At 39.2% G+C, this 23,209-nt stretch overlaps 1 protein-coding gene across 2 annotated transcripts; it reads right to left on the bottom strand.

Moving 5' to 3' along the window:
• Positions 1–5,964: 5,964 nt before the first annotated feature.
• MAT2B (methionine adenosyltransferase 2 non-catalytic beta subunit) lies at positions 5,965–22,195 on the bottom strand. 2 transcript variants are annotated; one of them, XM_017889034.1, is made up of 7 exons: positions 21,838–22,195; positions 13,080–13,274; positions 11,596–11,710; positions 11,271–11,423; positions 8,574–8,767; positions 7,625–7,738; positions 5,965–7,110 (listed from the first exon to the last, which is right to left on the bottom strand). In XM_017889034.1, exons 1-7 carry the CDS (start codon positions 21,865–21,867, stop codon positions 6,940–6,942), a joined length of 972 nt encoding a protein of 323 aa, XP_017744523.1. In that variant the 5' UTR covers positions 21,868–22,195; the 3' UTR covers positions 5,965–6,939. The 2 variants fall into 2 exon arrangements, with proteins under 2 accessions (XP_017744523.1, XP_017744522.1); XM_017889033.1 differs by lacking the exon at positions 21,838–22,195 and adding an exon at positions 19,529–19,859.
• Positions 22,196–23,209: the final 1,014 nt, after the last annotated feature.

Consider the following 23,209-nt stretch of genomic DNA (forward strand, 5'->3'; position numbering starts at 1 on the left):
CATGAGAATGGACTAATACAGCTTCCATAATGTCAGTGGGCCTCATCTAATCAGTTGAATGCCTGAGTAGAATAAAAAGATTAATCTTCTCCAAGCAAGAAAGAATTCTCTAGCAGTCAGTCTTCAGACTTCACCTGCAACATCAGCTCTTCCTGGTTCTGCAGCAGACTGCCTTTCAACTCAAACTGGAACATTGGCTCTCCTGGTTTTCAGTCTGCCAGCCACAAGCTGAGCACAGTGGTGTATGCCTGTAGTCCTGTCTACTTAAGAGGCTGAGATGAGAAGGTTGCTTGAGGCTAGGAGTTCCAGGATGTAGTGTGCTATGACTGCACCTGTGAATAGCCACTGCACTTGAGCCTGGGCAACATACTGAGACTCCCATCTCTTAAAAAAGAAAAAAATAACACAGACACACAGACACACACACACACACACACACACACACACACCCTATTGTTTCTTTTCTCTAGAGAAAAAATTATGCCTAATACAGAAACAATGGGGGAAAGCATTTGCAGAGCTTCTAAGGTACTTGCAATGTTCTTAACTTGAGCGGCAGGTACACAGGAGTTTATCATTATTCTGTAAACTGTACATACATTTAATGTAGTTTCTTGTGTGCACTATTCTTTTTTTTTTTTTGAGGCGGAGTCTCGCTCTGTCGCCCGGACTGGAGTGCAGAGGCCGGATCTCAGCTCACTGCAAGCTCCGCCTCCCGGGTTTACGCCATTCTCCTGCCTCAGCCTCCTGAGTAGCTGGGACTACAGGCGCCCGCCACCTCGCCCGGCTAGTTTTGTATTTTTTAGTAGAGACGGGGTTTCACCGTGTTAGCCAGGATGGTCTCGATCTCCTGACCTCGTGATCCGCCCGTCTCGGCCTCCCAAAGTGCTGGGATTACAGGCTTGAGCCACTGCGCCCGGCCTGCACTATTCTTTTCACAATTAAAAACATTTTTTAAAAAATCTTAGTTTGGGATGCAACCAATCTATTCACCAAAGTTCACATCTTTTTCACAAGTCTTCAAGATTTAAAAAAAAATAAATAATCTGGGTCTGATAACACTGTCTGTAGGCAGAGACTGTGTTAAATTGGTTTGGCATACTTAAGTGGGTTACAGATCATAGATCTGCAACGGGTCATTAAGAAAAATTCAGAATGTTTTGGGGTTAACTTTATGAAAGATGACTGTCCCTCATGCTGCTGAGAGAAATGTTATCCAACTACATAGATATTGGTGTCATCTTATTTGGTATCATATCATATGGCATCTATTTTTTCCTCTTCTTTTCTTGACTTCTAGTTTCAGGGTGAATTCTAACTACAGACAAACACTTCTGAAGGCCAGAACCATCATCCCTCTTTCCACTTTCCAAGGACATTATGTGTTCTAGGCACATAAAGCCTGAGGGTGACACTGTATAAGGAAAATAAAAAATTATTTCCAGCCCTCCTATATGCCAAAGTGTTTGACTTATCCTGAATACTTTTTAACATCTCACATTAAAACATTTTAAAGCCTCTATATCAATTTTTCATTTCAAAGTCAACATTTTTTAAATCTACAACAAACTGAAATTGTTCAATAATATGTAGTGTGTATATATGTCAAAAATTAGAATTGAAATGGGGACTACGGAAAGCAAAGTAACTGTAGACAGAGCTGGGCAATTTCATGGCCATATTTCAATGTAAATCACTTGCAAGTAAATACATGGAGTGAATGTATTCAATTTCCAGAGATACATTTATATGCATACAAATTCAAGTATTCTGGCTATTTCTGTAGCAAAATACAGAAAAGAACTTTCAGGAGTCCTTAGGTAAAACAAGTTACAAAATAATTTATCTTCTTTGAAATATTTTAAGTGTATTTCCAAAATACTAAAATAAATCTAGAAAATACTTAAAAATCACAAAGAGAAACCACTAGTAATCTTATTTACGAGAAAAAACTCCTAATATCTTACAGCTGAAAGTGAAGGTAATATTACAAGACCACCATTTCTCCCCCATACCCCAACCCTTGGGCATCTGTTAAGTCCACAGCTACATTTGCTATCTGTTCCAAGTATTTCCATGACAGACCTGTGAAATAGGTGGTATTCTTTTCATTTAACCCTAAAAACTACTTCAAGCTCTGAAAGGAAAAGCAACTTGCTACTAACATGTGAAAAAAATCACCTTTGAATCTAGAGTTGTTTCTTTTCACTATACATAATACTTCCTTCAAGTAAAACAATTATCTTGAGTAGCCTACCCTTGAATTAAAACCTACTGCACAAAAAAAAAAAAAACAAAAAAAAGCCTGCTACTATATTTAATGTTGATGAGATAGATGATTTGACTGCCAAAGGGGTATAATTAACTTATATTCCAATCAGATACCCAGCTTACAATGGGGTTACATCCTGATGAATCCTTCATACCTTTAAAATATCCTAAGTAAAAAATGCATTTAATACATAAACCTACTGAATATCACAGCTTAGTCTAGCCTACCTTAAATATGCTCAGAACACTTAGATTAGCCTACGATTGGGCAACATCTAACACAAAGCCTATCTTATAGCAAAGTGTTAAATATCTCACGTAATTTACTACATACTAAACTGAAAGTGAAAAACAGAATGGTTGTATGGGTACTTGAAGTATGGTTTCTATTGAATGTGATTACTTTTCACACCATTGCAGTCAAAAAATCCTGCTGAACCACTGTAAGTCAGGGACCATCTGTACACCAATAGATTAAATTGTGATTCCCTCATTGATACAATGGGAGACATGCAGCCAAAAAAGGAACGAGTTCCTTCTCTTTGGTGCTCTGCTGGTAAATAGTGGCACATGTGATTCTTGGTGCAGTGCTCTATGGGTCGGGAGGATCCTTGACCAGGTACAGTGGTCCCTGTAGTCACTGGCATCAGGGCCAGGTCACATGGGTCTGGGAATGCTCAGCTGGCTCGGAGGCCTGTGTCAAGTGGGGAGCAGAGGAAGACTTGGCTAGTGTCATCAGAATTATTCTTATGGATGAATGAAGCAAATTAATAAATATAATAATAATGAGGGCCGAGGCCGGGTGCGGTGGCTCATGCCTGTAATCCCAGCACTTTGGGAGGCCGAGGTGGGCAGATCACGAGGTCAGGAGATTGAGATCATCCTGGCTAACAGGGTGAAACCCCGTCTCTGCTAAAAATACAAAAAAAAAAAAAAAAAAAAAAAAAATTAGCCGGGGGTGGTGATGGGCACCTGTGGTCCCAGCTACTCAGGAGGCTGAGGCAGGAGAATGGCATGAACCCAGAAGGCGGAGCTTGCAGTGAGCCGAGATCATGCCACTGCGCCTCCAGCCTGGGTGACAGAGCGAGACTCCATCTCAAAAAAATAAAAAAATAATGAGGTCCGAGCCCTGTGGCTCATGTCTGTAGTCCCAGCACTTTGGAAGATCAAGGTGAGTGGATCGTTTGAGCTCAAGAGTTTGAGAGCAGCCTGGACAACATTGCGAAACTAAAAATACAAAATTCAGCTGGGTGTGGTGGCACATGCCTATAGTCCCAGCTACTCAGGAGACTGAGGTGGAGGCTGCAGTGAGCCAAGATTGTGCCACTGCACTCCAGCCTCGGTGAGACTGACACCCTGTCTCAAAAAAAAAGAATTGAGAACTAGGTTGCTGTCAGAGAAAGGTGCCACAAACATGGGAAGAGCCAAAATAAACGCTGTGGAACAAGACTGGAATTGGGGCTATCGATGTCAACTTATGGTTTCTTATGCAAAGAAATGTGAAAAAGGTCAAAACCATGAAAGACAAACACTGAGGAAATGTTCCACCTTGAAGCTAAAGCAACATGGCGACACACACGAGGAATTTTGGACTGCATAGACCTATCAAGGACAACTGGAACAACTGATGAAACGTGAATGGGAACCTATAAAATTGAATGGTAATTTCTGGGGTATGTAGATGTGTATTCTTATTTTTAGAAAATATACACTGAGGTTTATATACTAAGTGGGTGATGAAGCATCATTATCTTCAACCTATTCTTATATAGTTCAGTATACACATGTGGTCTGCATGTAGAAAGAAAATGATTGGGTAGATGTGCTTCACACTGACAACTGGGGCATCTGGAAAGGTAAATATAAGCATTCTTTTTTTTATTTGAGACGGAGTCTCGGTCTGTCGCCCAGGCTGGAGTGCAGTGGTGCGATCTCGGCTCACTGCAAGCTCTGCCTCCCGGGTTCACGCCATTTTCCTGCCTCAGCCTTGCGAGTAGCTGGTACTACAGGCACCTGCCACCTCGCCCAGCTAGTTTTTTGTATTTTTTAGTAGAGACGGGGCTTCACTGTGTTAGCCAGGATGGTCTCCATCTCCTGACCTCGTGATCCGCCCACCTCGGCCTCCCAAAGTGCTGGGATTACAGGCTTGAGCCACTGCCCCAGGCCAATATAAGCATTCTTTACGCTATTGTGGCAACTTTTCTGCAATATTGCAATTTTTAAATGAAGTTTTAAAAAAAGGACATTCTTGGCCAGGCACGGTGGCTCATGCCTGTAATCCTAGCACTTTGGGAGACCGAGGTGGGTGGATCATGAGGTCAGGAGATCGAAACCATACTGGCCAACATGGTGACACCCCGTCTCTACTAAACATATAAAAAAATTAGCTGGGTGTAGTGGCGCGTGCCTGTAATCCTAGCTACTCGGGAGGCTGAGGCAGGAGAGAATCGCTTGAACCAGGGAGTCGGAGGTTGCAGCGAGCTGATATCAGGCCACTGCACTCCAGCCTGGCTATAGAGTAAGACTCCGTCTCAAAAAAAAAGGACATTCTATATAATATACAACAAATTCCAAATGAAAAAAACTTCAGAGAATTGTATGTTATTCTTTGTGAGGGCAGAGAGTGAGAGCATGGACACGTGTGTTTTGTGATTACATTCTTCTATATACAGAGTACCTCTAGAAACGTATGTAAGGAACTGACCTACATTGATTTCTTCCACAGATGAAAAATGGGTGGCTAGAGAAGAATTACACTTTCTACTCTCTGAAACTTAATTTTGCACTGTATGAAATGTAGTAACTTAAAATATAAAACAAAATGCTTTAATTTAGTGGTTGCCAAATGCAATGCCAGACTGGCAATCTTAGAACCACCTGGAAAACATCTAAAAATAAATTTATAGGCCTCAATTACCAAAATTTATGTCAGTAAGCCCATGGTAGGACCTGGGTATCAGTAAAATTTTCCCAGTTAATTTTCTCAGCCTACTCAATATGAAGATAAGAATAAAGAACTTTATTATGATATCCAGGCCAGGTGTGGTGGCTCATGCCTGTAGTGCCAACGTTTCTGAGAGGCCAAGGTGGGTGGATTGCTTGAGGGCAGGAGTTCGAGACCAGCCTAGCCTCATCTCTACTAAAAATACAAAACTCAGCTGGGCGTGGTGACAGGCGCCTGTAATCCCAGCTACTTGAGTGGCCGAGGGAGGAGAATCGTGTGAACCCAGGAGGCGGAGGTTGCAGTGAGCTGAGAATGCACTACTATACTCCAGCCTGGGCGACAGAGCAAGACCCTGTCTCAAAAACAAACAAACAAAAAAAAAACACTTTATGATGATCTACTTCCACTTAATGAATAAATATACTTTCCCTTCCCTGAGATTTTAACATTTATTTTCTCTAGGTTACTTTAAGAATACAGTATATAATACACAGAAGATAGAAATATGTTAATCGACTATGTTTATCAGTAAGGCTTCTGGTCAACAGGTTTTTACTAAGTATTTGGGGAGTCAAGAATTATAGTGGATTTTAGACTGTGCAAGGTTGATGCTCCTAAACCCATACTGTTCAAGGATCAAATATATAATATAACAAGATTATATAGCTATTAATTTTTAGTTAAAAAAAATCAGTTGGCACAAATAGATACAATATCTGTAACATTCTAGGATGGGGTGGTAGTTCACATTCTGGATCAAGTGTTAATTTTATTGTGTTTTATTTCAATATATATTAAACTATATTCTTTTGTATATATCAGATGTTACATTAGAAGAACGTAATTTTTAAAAATTAAAGCAACAAAAGAACAATTAGTTTAGAAGTTTGGTCCTTACATTTAAAAAGGTAAGTAAATACAAGAAAACTAAGCATTACATGCCAGCAGTACATATTTATTATTATTCACGAATAGTGAAAAGACTTACAAGGCCCATTATTATGAGTATAACCACACATAGGAAATATCACTTAGCGGCGACATGGGATGAAAAGGACGGTTATATATTTATATTAAAAAAATACACGTTTGCATTCAACGTTTGCCTAGGAAAAAAATACATGTACACACGCTCTTTCAAGTGCTCCCCATAAACTGCTATAAAAGCAGGAAGCATCAAGCTGTAGAAGCTCCAATATACATAACATGTTGAAATATCTCAAGCATAAAAACTGTACGTAACTTGCAAAAATAAAGTTCCTTTCTTCAAACATTTTGATCTGAGCTCAAGCAAAGCAAATAATGAACACCAATGATTTTTATACCATTTCACACAATTTAAAATAATGAACATGAAAAGGTCAACAGCTTCAAAAATCCTGAAAATATGGAGGTTATGAGAATGAACAATGCATTTCATCTGAAAAGTCTACAGCAGATCTGCTTCATCCTGGCTCTCAAATATTTAAGGATCTAATTTACTGTACTCAAACTCCAAGTTTAGCCAGGACAAACAAAATGATAAAAGAAAACTACTGCAAACAGGGCAACATTGTCCTTTAGTTTCTTTAGACAATTTCACTAGTGCAAGAGCATCATTTACCTGAAAGATCCTAAGAGTCACAATTAAAGTACTCATACAAAACTATTTCCTTTGTTCTTTAAAAAGTGCCACATACTATACTTTTCATTAAAAAAAAAAACAAAAACCCAACACAAATAAACTAATGAAAGACCGTTTGTCTCCATCTCTTGTCAATGAGGAAAGGCCAAAGTGATTCTTTGATTCCAATTCGAAATGGTGTTCGTTGGCCAATGCCCAAGGTCTCCAATTTGGAGCAGTCAAGCTGAGCATTTCTTGGACGTTGTGCTCCTAGGACAGGGCTGTCAGTAATCTTTAAAGAAAGACAAACAAAAAAATCAAAAGTAAGTGAAAGGTTATATTTGAGGGCTTTGTTCCCCCTGACCTTTTAATATGTATATATTTTTAAACAGAGATGAGATCTCCCTCCACTGCCCAGGCTAGTCTCAAATTCCTGGGCTCAAGGGATCCTCCTGCCTCAGCCTTCGAAAGTTTTGGGATTACAGGCATGAGCCATTGCGCCTGGCCATTTTGAGGTTTTATATTTGCTACTCATTTTTGCTCTTAGCGTAAGAAATCTGGTTTGATCGTCCCTGGAAAAATAAACCAAATGCCTGTCACGATCAAGACAATAATACATTTTCTACAAACTTCAATACTCATGATCTTCTCTATAGATGATAATTTCGAGAAAAGCAGCACTATGAACAGCCAGCATACAAGCAAAGTTCACTTTGATTAGTACTGAGAAATGAAGTTACCCAACACAGCAATAATATATACCACAGCGATGGATCTAGAGAAGGTTTTTAAAGCCATGTACTTACAGGTCTTAAGTGACTGCTGGGGAGGTTGAAGGCATCTGCAATTGCACACGCCATTTCATACTTAGTCATCTGTTCATTGCCAGACCAGTGAAAGGTTCCCTTAATTGATGGATCCTAAGAACAATGACACAATGAATTCAATAGTTTCAACGTTTTGAGTTGAGCAGGATAAGAGGTTTGACAAAAAAGCTTATTTAGAACAAGGTCCAGGAACTAAAATGCAACCCTCTTTTTCCGGAAAGCTCTCATCAAGGTATCTAAAATCAAGTTTCTACTAATACTCCCAGCAAAACACAAAAGAGCAATTTCTAGAATTTAAACCTTAAGAATTTTAAAATAAAAGGCTCCAGTTTTACTTAATTGGTGGGAATATAAAATGTGATTACAGATTTTATGAAAACAGTCCAATTTAATGAGTATTTTAATTACCCTAAAACGAAAACTTAATAGAACCATTCAAGTTGAGCTAAACTTTCTTAAATATTGTCATGTTATATATTACAAAATATAATTCTCATATATTAAAAAACTGCGGTCATATTAATATTCTAAACTAAATCAGTCTCATCTGTCTTTGTATGGATATTATATTTAATACTAACTTTTTCAAATGTGCTGGGATTACAGGTGTGAGCCACCATGCCCAGCCCCCAAACAGTACCTTCTTAACAGACATTAGGTGATTATTTTGAAGTTTTCTAACACTTTCCAATAAAAGAAATGATGGGGTCTATAGTACATAAGAAATAAATGTAGACAGAAGAGCATAATATTTTTATTCTTCAGGAATATAGTGTACTACATGTAAACCACTTTTATTTGGTCTAATAGTTTTAAAAAAGCACTTTTGGCTTTCACTCAGTAATACTCCAAGTATAGCTATGAAAGTTCAAGCATGGAAAAGACAAAGTGGACCTTCGCTAAGACAGGTCTCAGGAATCCTTCTTACCAGCATTCTCTTCTCTGCTAGCTGCCGGCACACAGTGGCCACATCTTTGACATGTGTGGGGAACCTCTGCTGCCAGTGATCCATGTTCGCTGACTTGTTGCTGAACTGCACTTTATCAAACATAACAGTCACAGCACTTTCTTCGAGCTTTTCAACTTCCCCATACAGAATAGGAATCCTCAAAACAGCAGCTCCTAGAGAAGAATAAAAGCAAATATTTTAAAGCTGACTGGCTCTTATATTTTGATGTAAGATACAAGGGTATGGATTTAAATAATATCAAAGTAGAAACCTTGCCTTTTAATTAAAAAAAAAAACATAATGACACAGCTCACTTGTGACAATGTAATGTAAAAATAGTCAAGGCCAGGCGCAGTGGCTCATGCCTATAATGCTAGCACTTTGGGAGGCCAAGGCAAAAGGATCACTTGAGGCCAGGAGTTCAAGATCAGCTCAGGCATCATAGCAAAAATCTGTCTCTACAAAAAATTAAAATGAAAATTAGCTGGGCATAGTGGCACATGCCTGTAGTCCCAACTACTTGGGAGGCTGAGTGAGGCAAGAGGATCTCTTGAGCCTGGAAGTTCAAGGCTGCAATGAGATATGATTGCAACATTGTACTCTAGCCTGGGCAACACAGTGAGACCCTGCCTCAAAAATAAAATTAAAAACAGTCCAAGGCTGAGTGTGGTGGGGCTCATGCCTATAGTTCCAGCACTTGGGAGGCCAAGGCAGGAGGACTACTTAAGCCCAGGAGTTCGAGACCAGCCTGGGCAACATAGTGAGACCTCATCTCTACAAAATGTAAAAATATTAGCCATTCATGGTGGGAGGATCGCTTCAGCCAAGGAGGTCAAGACTATAGTGAGCTGTGTTCCACTGCACTCCAACCCAGGCGACTGAGACCCTGTCTCAAAAAACAAAAAAAGAAGAAAAGTCAAAAACACATTTGCTAAGTATGTTCTGTCATTTGGACTAGTTTTATATATAAAATCCTACATTATTATGATCATTAAAAATAAAACCTATCATGACAACTAAATGCAATGAATAGTCTTTGGATGCTAGATTAAAAAACAAAAGCAATAAAGGACATTTTTGGCATAAATGAGAAAATTCTTAAATAGATTTGTATTTGATTACAGTATCATATTAATGTTAACTTTCCAATGTATGATAATTGCATTGTAATTATGTAAAGAACATTCTTGGTGTTAGAAGATAAAAGGTGAAGTATCTGGAGATGAAATTCAACTATTTATCAATGGGTCTGGCAAAAGCATACGTACAAAACAAATGTGACAAAACATTAAAATGTGTGAATTTATGTGAAGGGTATATGAGCGTTCACATTAGTTTTACAACCACTCATTAATATTTAGATTATATAACGGTCCCTGCTGATGGTATACAATAGTTAACATTTTAACTGCAAATCAAACATTTTCTTTTAAATTATATGACAAGAGAACTTAGATATTGCTATGGTTTGAATGTTTTTGTCCTCTCCAAAAATCCATGTTGAAACTTAATCCATGAAGCAACAGTGTTGGGAGATGGGGCATTTTGGGAGGTCTTTAGGTGGTCATCAGCGCTCTGCTCTCATGAATGGATCAATGCCATTATAAAAGGGCTTGAAGGAAGAAGCATATCCCTTTCTGCTCTTCTGCCATGTGAGAACACAGCATTCCTGCCCTGTTGAGGGCCAGAAAGAAGATCCTCACACCTTGATCTCGGACTTCTCAGCCTCTAGAACTGTGTGAAATAAATTTCTGTTCTTTATAAATTACCGAGTTGTTGGTATTCTGTTTTAGCAGCACGAAATAAACTGAGACAAATGTATTCAAGGATGATTTCGACAGAATAATTTGTAATACAAGAAAACTTTAAAAAAAACCTAAATGTCCATTAGTAAGGTATTCTATGCTAGGGCTGCTTCTCAAGGCCATAGTACAGTCTAAGGCACTAGTTTTAGTGCAGGGGCTCATTAAATTAAATTCTATGCAGCCACTGATAGGATTAAGATATCCCAGAGCTCACTCCACTTGTACTGAAATGCAAAGATGTTGAGGGAGAAAAAAACAGGTTATGAAACAACATGCACACATTTTTTGAAAATATGTAAAAATGCTTCCACACTTAATCACATTTGGTGTTTATCTCTCTAAGGCAGTATTTATGAGAACTTTTATTCTTAGTAATTTTACATTTTTTCTAAGGAGTGTATACTTTTTATATAAGGAGATGTGTATTATACACAAACTCACATATAGGAAAAAAGAAACACCATACATGTAACAGAATGCTAACACATATAACAGAATACATAAAAACAAAATACATATACATATAACAGAATAACATACATATACAAGAATACATATACATATAACAGAATATCTCACTCTATTATACTGCCCTGTTTTCTGAAAATAAGTTACACAAAAGCTTGCATTACCTGACTTGTTTTCTATGCGCAAAGATGAATATGTAAACACTGATAGTGGAAACTGTCTTGAAGGATTCATAGTAGTTATCTCTTAGAATTTTTTATTTTTTGATTAAATATATTTTAATTTTTCTCTAATGAGTCACATTCATTGACTAACATCTTAAATTTAAAACCATTTATATGTATAGGTATAAAAAATTTTAAAGTCTTCAAAACAATCAGGGGCTAAAGAGATTACATCTTACCTAAATTGTTCTCCAGGACAGCCTTTTCTCCATCTAATTTTGTTTTGCCATACAGATTTAGGGGAGCTGGTACGTCTTCCTCTCTGTAAGGTGGATTTGTTCCATCAAATACATAATCTGAGCTAATGTAGATGAGAAATGCTCCAGCAGCAGCTACAAAAAAAAGAAGACAAATCCATTAAATTTTTACATGACATTACTCTTTCATGGAATTTAGAATGGTTTTTCATGATATATAAAACGAATAACCATCTATCAAACTTTAATTTTTAAAAACTCAGCAATCACTTATTATTTTATGAAAATTTTATAAAGTCATCATTACCTGCTTCCTTTGCTAAATTCCCAGAAGCATCCACATTAAGTTGAGAGGCAGCATCTGGCTGATTTTCTACAACATCTGGTCTTCTCTCTGCTGCACAATGAACTATAACATGGGGCTGGAAGTTAAGCATTGATGTCTTTTTAACTCAAAATAAAATGAAAGAGGTATTACAGCCTTCTTAAAATTAATTCAGAGAAAAATGTGCATTAAATCAACATTCCTTCAACTAAGAATAAATCATTACAATTTCTAGCGTAATTCTGTCATGCTGCTTCTTTTCCCTGCAAGATTCAAACTTAAAATATTTATAGGGACTGAAAAGAGTATTTCATAATATGTAGACACACACCAGAAAACAAACTGTCAACAACTGTATTTTTATTCTGTTGTGATGGCTCATGCATGTAATTCCAACACTTTGGGAGGCTGAGGTGAGAGACTGCTTGAGGCCAGGAGTTCGAGATAAGACTGGGCAACATAGTGGTACTCGATCTCTACAAAAAAAATTAAAAATCAGCCAGGCGTGGTGGCGTGAGCCTGTACTTTTAACTGTTGTGGAGGCTGAGGCAGAAGGATCACTTGAGCCAAGGCACTCAAGGCTACGGTGGGCTGTGATCGATCTATCGTACTCCACACGCTGGGCGACAGAGTGAGACCCCGTTTGAAAATAAAACAACCGTGTTTCTAGGCTGGGCGTGGTGGCTCAAACCTATAATCCCAGCACTTTGGGAGGCCGAGGAGGGCGGATCACTTGAGGTCAGGAGTTCGAGACCAGCCTGGCCAACATGGTGAAACCCCATCTCTACTAGAAATACAAAAATTAGCCAGGTGTGGCTGCGCAGACCTGTAGTCTCAGGTACTCAGGAAGCTGAGGCAGGAGAACTGCTTGAACCCTGGGAGGCGGAGGCTGCAGTGAGCTGAAACTCCACCACTGCACTCCAGTCTAGGGAAGAGAGCAAGACTACGTCTCAAAAACAAAAACAAAACAGATTAAAACGAAAGTGTTTCTAAATCAAAACAAGTTTTATCCCCCAATTTGGACAGGAGGAAAGAGCTATCATTAATGCAATTAACATGATGCAAATATCCAATAAATCCATGTCAAAGCAAGAATAGTATCAGTGATACCAAAAACCTGACCCTGCTTCCTTAGCTCTAAAATGAAAAAAACTATTTTGCAGTGTTGTGAGGTTTACAGTAACATCTGAAAACCATCTGCAGAGAAAGTATTACTTAGAAGGCACTCTATAAACATTAAGCTTTTTACAAAATACTTCATATTTGTCTTTGTCAACGTGTCAAAATTTAACTTTAAGGATTGCATATGCCATGTCATACTAAATGAAAAAAATGCTACTGCATAATAGGTTATAGCTTTAGAGCTTTCAAGCATAGTAATTTCTTTGAGAGCAAGGATATTTTCTATATCATCCAGACAATTCTTAATATTGTTCATGTATACGTTAAAATAACCTAAATCATACCTGAAAATCATGAATGATGTGATGAACTGCATTAGAATCCAACAGATTAACCTGTTCAAATTTTGGTCTTGCTCTTCTAAAACCACAGCCAACAGCATGCCAATTATTCTGCTGAAATTCTTTGTGTACAGCTCTGCCAAGAAGCCCAGTGGCACCAGTAACCAGAACCCTCCTATTAGGGATGTTAACTTCCTCCTAGAAGGTGAAGGGCGAAAGAAAGAGTTACTAACTTTGAAAATAATTCTCTCAAATAAATTAGTCACCATCGTTGTTCCCTAAATTTCTTAATTCTACATATTTTGGTTCATGTCCCATATCTGCAAGCCAATTCTAAGGTTAAGTTAGAGCCGGGCACCAGGCTCACACCTGTAATTCCAACACTTTGGGAATCCGTTGGGCCCAGGAGTTTGAGACCAGCCTGGGTAACATAGTGAGACCCCTGTCTCAATACAAAAAAAAAAAGTAAAATATACTTTATATTTATAAAATAAATTTTAAAATAAAAAAACAGAAAACACACTTAAAAATGTAATAAATAAAGTTAGAACAATGATTAATCAAACCATACAAAACACTGTATCCCGTAAGAAAAAGTTTTTGCCAGGCATGGTGGCTCAAGCCTTTAATCTCAGCACTTTGGGAAGCCAAGGCGGATGGATCACCCGAGCCCAGGAGTTCGAGACCAGCCTGGGCAACCTGGTGAAACCCCATTCTTACAAAAGAAAAAAAAAAAAAGCAAAAATTAGCTGAGCTACTGGTGGTGCATGCCTGCAGTCCTAGCTACTTGGGAGGCTGGGGTGGGAGGATCACTTGGGCCTGGGAGATCGAGGCTGTAATAAGCAAAGATCATGACATGCACTACAGTCTGGGGGACAGAGTGAGACCCTGTCTCAAAAAAAAAAAAATTTGTTTTAATTAAAAAAAAGTTATAATAATCTTTCCCAAGGAAAAGAACACAAGATGATATGCAAGGAATTATGTAGATTTATATTTCCTATGTTAACAGAAAATCCTAGTTTTATGATTGACAATGCCCAAATGAATAAACAGCAACTTTTTTTATACTTTTGCTCCAAGTACCTAAATAGTAAATATTACATTTTTCAGTTTATAAGACTTTACAATTTGTCTTGCTCCTATAGATATGACTGAAGGTGCTCTTTGAGTATCTAGAGAGAAATGTGTTTTAAGTTTACCTATTTTAAGGCCTGATTAGTATTTGGGTCAAATCTGCCAATATATTTACAAGCTGACATTTCTGGTCTTCAGATTTTAATCCCAAATGTTCTTTCAAGTCTCATGTTCTTTCAAGTCTCAATGATTTATCATACGTTGATGGACCCAAGGTAGAGAATCAACATTTCAAAGGAATTTATGAGGAGGAAAAAAAACTTGGTCCTTACAACACTTAAATGCTTTCTAAGTTTAACCAAATTGGTAAATGTTCCTTAGTTAACCCTAAATTTACCTACATAGAATAGTTAAAATTGGCCAGGCACAGTGGCTCATGCCTGTAATCTCAGTACTTTGGGAGGTTGAGCTGGGCAGATCACCTGAGGTCAGGAGTTCAAGACCAGCCTGGACAACATGGTGAAACCCCACCTCTTCTAAAAATACAAAAAAATTAGCCAGGCGTGGTCACAGGCGCCTGTAATCCCAGCTACTCGGGAGGCTGAGGCAGGAGAATTACTTGAACCTGGGAGGCGGAGGTTGCAATGAGCCAAGAGCGCGCCACTGCACTCCAGCCTGGGTAACAAGAGCGAGACTCCATCTCCAAAAAAAAAAAGCTAAAATTAATAAACACAAAGGATAAGAAAAAATATTTTAAGCAGATCTGTGTTGCTACTGTGAAACAAATAAATTCTTACACACAGAAATGAAAAAGAACCACTATTTAGGAAACAATTTAAATTCTATGTTTCCAAGCATAGTTCCAAAATGTCCCTTCTTCCCAAGATGGGTAACACCAAATTTCCCACCAGGATCTTGAATAAAGTCAACTTTTACTATTAAAAAAAAACCAGTTATTTTATCTCAAGAGTTGTTATAGTCATCTAATTCTGAGCTATCAAAAACTTTAAATACATATACAATACCAAAGACCATTTAAAGCCCTTAGCTCAATTAAATTACTTAGCCGAATACATACATTAAAAAAAAAAAAAGACACCAAAATCAAGTATTTCTAGCATATCAAAACCTAAAATGAAAAGACTAACAGGGAAAGATAGTATAAAGGTATATTCTTAGGATTATTTTTCCTTAGTTCAACCAATTTCAAGACATTTTAAAAGTTGAAAGCAATTTCATTCAGGCTGCGTTGCAAAACTTGGCTCTAAACCAATTGATCTATGAAAACAAGGATTTCAGCCAACAAAATATTTTCTTTGAAATTTGGCAAGAAAACAGCTCTACAAAGATTGAACTGTAAAGAGGAGAAAACATGCCAAGTCTAGTACAGATACAACAGACAAAACAATTTACACAGGGTAAATACTCTAAAGATTCCTGAAAAAATACTGTAAAAGAGATAATTTGGTTTCTTCCGAGTTTCTCACTTTTTTGGTTCACTGTAGGGAAGCAAAGGAACAGGTAACCACAGTTCCTAAGGTCAGTGGTTCTCAAGTTTCAGTGTGGATCAGAATCACCTGGAGGGCTTTGAGATCACAAAGGTCTGGGGTGGGACCTGATAATTTGCAATCCCAACAAGTTCCAACAAGTGATGCTGATCATTGTGATTTGGAGACTGCACTTAGAGGACTAGGGTACTCTGAACTCCAGGAAAGTTCAAAGCTTTCATAAAAATCTGTTTCTCTTATACAAGCAAAACAAAAAGTGCCATCTACCTTTCTCAAAATGACAACAGTATCTTTCCCCTTAAAAAAGAAAACTTGAAATAGAAGCCAAAGCATTATACAATCCACAAAAGTTACTAAACAGTGAATTAAGATCTGGGTACTTCACTGATTCTGTGAAGTACACTTGTTTCATTTTAACATCTCTGTTAAATGAATTAAAAAAAAAAATCTTAAGAACTGTCATAGTTTGGCAGTATTTTTTGCTAACTTAGTGCAACTTAAATAACAGCCCAGATGATTTTATTATAATTAAGAGCATTTTGGAGCTGATGCAGTGTTAAGTATAGAGAAGAATAAGGCTCTTTAGGGAATATAATAGGCTTAACTTAAAAAAGGAAGTGGAGTTGCAGGAGAAAATGCAACTTTATATCCTTATACCCCTAGGTTACTATGTAAGGCCTCCAGTACATAGTAAGGCCTCCAGTGCGCCCCCGGCCTATTCATGTTAATTTTCAAAGAGAATGCTGTGCAGTATCATTTCCATTTCAGTAAATGCTTGCACTTCAGATCCTCACTCTTAATAAAAATCTTCAGCACTGATATCTGACCGCTGGGTACTGTACACTGTTTCATATTTTTAAAAGGTAATTGTAGGTAATCTCAGCTACTCAGGAGGCTGAGGCAGGAGAATCGCTTGAACGCAAGAGGCGGAGGTTGTAGTGAGCTGAGATTGCACCATCGCACTCCAGTCTGGGGAACAAGAGCGAGACTTCGTCTCAAAAAAACAAACAAAAAAGAAAACTAACATGTTATATGAGTATATAATCATAGTTAGTTGTTTTTGTTTTTTTAATAACAGCAGTTTGAGGCCAGGTGCCATGGCTCACACCTGTAATCCCAGTACTTTGGGAGGCCAAGGTGGGCGGACCACCTGAGGTCAGGGGTTCAAAACCAGCCTGGCCAACATGGTGAAACCCTGTCTCTACCAAAAATACAAAAACTAGTCTGGCATGGTGGTGGGCGCCTAAAATCTCAGCTACTTGGGAGACTGAGACAGGAGAATCGCTTGAACCCTGCAGGCAGAGGTTGCAGTGAGCAAAGATTGAGCCACTGCACTCGACTGGGTGACAGAGCAAGAAGGAAAAAAAAAAAAAAAAAAAAAGCTTGTTACAAAAGGTATTTCCAAAGCGAGAAACAAGAAGTCCGGTGTTAAAGGTTTTGTCTGCAGTAAAAAAGCTGGAACCAGAACCCGAGTCTTCTTGCTTCTCTGATCAAGTCAAATACACTGCATTTTGTCTCAATCCTTTGAACTAATATTTGGTTTCATGAATGATTAGTTTTATCTGTTCTGCCACAAACTGGTGTTAAGAAGTTATTCTATCTCTATTGATCTAATTCCTCACTGGTACATGGAGGAGGCATTTAGACAAAATGACTAAGGCTCTTTGAGCTTTAAAGTTCTACATTTCTAACAGTTTCCATATTATTCCTACCACAAGGAGTCCGAATAGTTTCGTTTAGTTAAACAAGGTAACTTTTCCTCTGAATAAGCATTACTCCGAAATTTAAAATATGCCAAACAAATATCTCTATTTTTGAGCTCCTATATAAACAGTACTCTGCCTCTTACACTGTTTTGTCGGGGCTTTTTGGTTCGTTCTTTAGAAAAGAAATGTCCCTCTAAAACTACTTTGGACCTGCACTCCATAAATTATTTTAGCTGTGCACAAGGAAGAAATGGCTAAACACTTTAAGAAACTCAGAATGAAAGAACAAAATGCTATCTAGTTCACTCAAGGCACAATAAAGAGTTGATAATACTTTGCCTGAAGTCTACTTTTTCTCAACTTTTATTATATGGGGGAAAGTAGATCTAGTATCAGTTTAAGTTACTGTAAACGTATCTTCCTCTTATTGTCTAAACTTTGAAGTACGGAATTCAACCACTCCAAGGGACCAGATTTATGGACACCAAAAAAAAATTTCTAGAAAAATTAAATACATATAAATAAATGTGGAGCTACTGTTATTATTCTATCTAATCGAATGATACCAAATTGTATAGGTAATGGGAGATATATGGCACTTTCCGAATGGTCCAACACAGTTCTCTGCGACAGTGATTTCTACTGTAGCACACTTGCATTAATGTCTACTAAAAAAGGCCGAGAAAAGTAAAGAACGGACTATTACTAGTATGTGGAAGGGGCTTCCCTAAAAGTAAATGCCTTGTCGTTTTTGGAAACTTTAAAACTTGGCACAGTTTCATGTTTATTTTTTAATTCCCCAGAAACAGACCTTTTAAGTAAACATTACTGAGATATACTTTTTAAGATTCTCTAACTACTTAGGTGGGACTGGTCTAACTCCTACTGTGACCCTACTGTGCCCCACAGACAGTATTACTAACAGGAACCACTCTAGGCTGCTTCTCTAACATTAACTATGAGACAGTTCTCGTTCTCATGAGTCAGTAAGCTTTAATTCTACAGGTTTTGACAGCAGTAAGTCTGTGCCAAGCTCTTCGTTGTTTCATTTTTAATGAAGGAAAACACGAAAAGCTATTTTCATTTTATACTGAACTTCTTTTGTGAAAGTAGATTAAGCTTTATATGCACACGTACACCGAATGCATACATATAAATGTAAACATACAATACGTAACATGCACTCAGCACCGTCTGGAGGACCTACCAACATAGAGGTTTAACATACCATTTATCTTAACTTTAGCCTCAAAGAACCAACGTGATTTGAAAACCCTAAACCCTAAGTACATTTGGAAGCACGAAGACTGCATTAACAAAAACAGCCATCTCCTATATTCTCTCTTCTCTCCAAAAGACATGGTCTGGGCATTAGCAGTGTTCTTATCCCCAGGGTTGGATATGTTCTGTTGTCAGATTAATGCTGGAAGCCCTTAAGTGGAATGGAACAAGATGGGGCGGGGGTGCGAGGGGCACCAGAGATGGATCTTCCAATCATCATCATAACCTTCCTTCAGGGAAACTCCGTTGTGGTTCAAAGCCCCAGACAGTCAGTCACACAAACCTGTATCTGAAGTCCAGGCTCCAACCTTACGGAATGAACGTGGGCCAATGTCTCACCCTCTATGCCTGTTTTCTCATCTCTAAAATGAGGCAATAACAGAATCTCACAGTGGATGATTAAAGTAAAACCCTTCAAGCGCATAATCGTGCTGAGAACTTAGAGTTCAGTAAGTTGTCATCTCCAGCACTGTTATTTGTGTGAAGTCACCTTTTCCTGTTCTTTCTCAAACCTACGAACTTGTAAGATCGAGGAACACGAATCAAAGACGAAGAAACGGGGAAAAACAAAATCAAAACAGAAACAACTCTGAAAAACCTCTTTGTTGTCAGGAGCAGAGACTGAACTCGAAAGTAAAACCTCCACCTACTTGCTTCCTGCCGCAGTGGCTGGAAGAAAAAAAACACTGACCCGTGTGCGCCGAGATAAACAAACTCGGTGGCGCCACCCTCGGATCCGGGTCTGGGAGGGTGGCAGTGAGACCACTCCCTGCCGGAGGCTCTGACCCGGGCGGAATATGCCTTGAAAGCCGCTCGAGCCCCGGCGGCTTGTCCCCCTCGGCGACCCCGCTCCCACCGGAGACGCCCAGGCCGACTCCCTCACCTCCACCAGCCGGCAGCTCCCGGGAACAAAGTGTATAGAGAGCTCTTTCTCCCGCCCCACCATGCCCGCCGTCTTCACGCCGCAGCCTCACCGGCCGCCACCTCCTCCAACCCAGGATCGACGCGGGCCTCAGCTCAGACGCCCTCGGCCCGCCTCCCCTAGGCCCAGAACGACCCCGCTCGCCGCTTCCGGCTTCCGCTGCCATAGCCGCGCCCGTTGATTGGCCACGTTCTGCCGACGCCCCAGAAAGAGGAAGGGCACGCGCGGTCCGCCCCCAGCCCACGCGCCGGTGGTTAAAGCTACACACAAAAGAAAGGCCCTGACCTGAGGCAGTGAATTCAGGTTTTGTTTCGGAGATTTTATTTGTGTGCTTTTTCGTCTACTTTTTTTCTATTTTTTCTTGACTCGGGAAAAGATTGAACTGGATCGCTTTGAGTTTCAAGTTTGCAGACTGCTTAGTGCATGAGGATCGACTGAGCAACACATAAAGTAGAAAGAAAGCATTTTAAAGTCATGGGGGCGGGGGCGGAGGTGGGTAGAGCATAATGGACACATCTCTAGAGCCCTAGGTGTGGGTTTTAAAGATTTAGAAAAAGACAAGGAATAAAAGAAAAGGGTTGGCGTCTGAGCCATTTGTCTTCCTGGATGCTTAAAAAAAGAAAAAACCTGTGTGTGAGATTTCAAAATGTAAAACTATTTTAATTAAAATAAAAGTTGTGGGGAAAGGAAGATGAACTACTTAGGTACCTCTTCAAAATGCAGGTCCTTGGACTTTACCCATAATTACATAAGGAGAAACGAGCCCGGGGTCCGGCTTCTTAACGGGTTTAACCAGAATCAAGCCCACCCTTTGAGAAACACCGCCTCGGGGACTGCAAGATTGGGCCACGCGAGCCCAGCCTTGGTAAGCACCGAGAATTTAAGCAGCAGCGTGTAATGCTGGGCGTTCTACCACCTTTTAAAAGTCAATCAGCCCTAAGTGCTGATGCCGACTTATTTCCCTTCCAGTTCAAAATCGCAAAAAGTTCCCACCCGGGTCGCACGCCTGTGAAATTTATGCAGAAAGTAAACCCTGGCACAGGCCGTGTAGGATTTGCCAACTTTGCACCGAATAGTCCAACGGTTCTTGTGTGCCCAGGATAACAAGCTCTAAACGTCGCCCACAAACGTGACCACTGCTTGGATTTTCCTAGGGCCTTTCCCCGTCTCCTAATCCTTTTTGGTTTATTTTCAAACTAAAGACTAAGCAGCCTTTTAAAGGAGTTTTTCCACGTCAGAACACCGTGACTTTCCTTTCTCCCCAACCCCAACGAAAACTCATTTCCTCATTTGTGTAAACGTAAGTTTCTCTAGAACAGTAATCGAAGACAGCCTGAGGTTTCTTATTTTCCGATTTTTTTTTTAAATACAGGCTATTACTGTTCATCAGTTTAGCATTATTTAGGGAATCCTTGAGGACTGCCCCATCGCTAAACAAGTATAATCCGGGGACAACAAAGAAGAGGGCGGGAGGAGGGCCGGGGGAGCAGCCAAGATCATCTTAATACTCCTCTCTTAAAAACTGGGAATTCGGTTTAAAGTTTCTAGTCGCAACACATGATGTAATCTTACCTTTCTATGGGAGAAAAGAAAATAATTCTTCCTTCTTCAACGAGAAAAAGGTTTAAGGGCAAGCATATGCAATTAGCATTCTGATTCTCAGAGCAGCCTAGCCTTGAGGAACAGAAAGAGTTTAACTTGGCTACTTTTGAGAATCTGACTTGATACTTTCCCCGTAAAAGTTGGGTACAGTTCTAGGGGCATATGTTTGGATATGGTTTTTAATCATTTTCTTTAATGATGGTAGGGTCTATGCGAATCAAACGCCATTCTTACATAGACAATGTACAACTTGGTGTGGTGGTGAAGTCTATATATTTAAAGAGAGCAGCCTGAAACTAAAAGTTATGTTAGCAGATTAATACAAAGACAAAGAACATCTGGAACACACAACTACAGATAGAAACCTTATTTATGTAGAAACTTTATATACATAATTGCATTTAAAATGGTAAATGAAACTGCAATTCTGTCTTGCATTTTACTCTTGTCAGCTAATGAGACTTAGCTGAGTTCTTCATAACCTGGTTCTCTAGGTCAGTAACTAAAGTTGGCTTATTCTTCCTTGTCCCGAGGTTGTTTTAAGGAAATGAATGACACCCGTTTCTATTTTCTTTACACAACAATTGTTTCTAGCAGGCGTTCACTGGAATGCTTTTAAAGCATCTCTTACTCTAGAATGCTTCATTTCTTGAATTGCTAGTTCTTACCTGCTCCATGTCCTCTGGCATTTCAGGCATGACTCCAGAATTATTTCAGGAGAGCAGATACGGGATGGGTCTTAGCCTCTGCCTTCTCTTGCTGGGTCTTTGTTCGCTGCTGCCTGCAGAGAGCGCAGGCACGCCAAAACGTGAGGCGCAGCTTCACTTGACCTTTTAAATTAGCATTTTGATTCCGATCCCGGAATCTCGTGCAGTTTTCCCACATGGCAGTAAGCTGGTAGCTGATTCCCCGTGGTAGTCTCGAAAATACCCAATGGGAAGTTTCATGTTTAATTGCCAGTCAAGCCTGGGTCTATTTGCAAAACTATTTGGTAGAACTGTTTAACAAAAACAAAAACCCAACAACTTCCTGTCAAGACTGGTTGTAGTTTTCTCTTGCGGAAGAAGAGTGAGCCACGCTTTTGGAAAGCACACAGATCATGCAGTTGATTCCTCTTCTAAAAGGCACAGTTTTCTGTCATTTTATTTAGTTACATTTTATTGCAACAGATTATGTTTAGTAAAATTCTGCAGTGCTTTCCCTTCCCAGTGCTTTTTAATTATTTCAAAGGAGAGTAAAAGGCGGTGTTGGTAACAGCACGCAAGAAGTAAAATGCAACGGGTCATTTCCATTAATACTAGCTGCGCTCTGAGGAAATGGTAGATGGAGTGAACTTAAGTTTCACAAAGCATTAAGGACTTTTAGATAAGTGATTTCCAAACCTGCCTGCACCACAGAACCTAAGAAATGAAATCATTCTCTAGGAGCGAAGCCCAGTAATCTGTTTTCGAAGACTTTGAAGGGTAATGAATGTGCTCAGTGAGCTTTGCATCGCTCTTCTGGATTATGGCTCTGTACCAATTTAAGAACATCAAAAATTGCCGTTCGAATTGAACTAAAAGAATCATCTAACTTTTAATGTTATATTCATTTAGAGCACACAGCACATGGTAAACTCTAAGAGGCATTCAGAGAAATCTATTAATATAAATTATGAAGAATTGTTGTGTTGTGTGTTTGCATTTGTGAACAAATGTGAACCTGAAAAAGCCAGTCTTTCAAGATGGATCCCAAGTGGCTAACTGGGCATAATGTATTTATTTTTATTGTTTCAAGACAGGGTCTCTCTCTGTCACCCAGGCTGGAGAGCAGTGGTGCCATCACAGCTCACTGCAGCCTGGAACTCCTGGGCTGCACGTAGTTCTACAGCCTCAGCCTCCCAAGCAGCTAGGCGTGCACAACCACAACCAGCTAATTAAACAAATTGTTTTTTGTATTTAGAGACAGGGTCTTGCTATTGGGAGGGGAAATCTCTCTCTCTCTATATATATATCTGAAAAGAACTAATATTCAGAGCAATTAACTCCTACAACTCGATAA

The sequence above is a fragment of the Rhinopithecus bieti genome, unplaced genomic scaffold (genome assembly GCF_001698545.2).
Source record: "Rhinopithecus bieti isolate Rb0 unplaced genomic scaffold, ASM169854v2 scaffold_15850, whole genome shotgun sequence".
Lineage (NCBI taxonomy): Eukaryota > Metazoa > Chordata > Mammalia > Primates > Cercopithecidae > Rhinopithecus > Rhinopithecus bieti.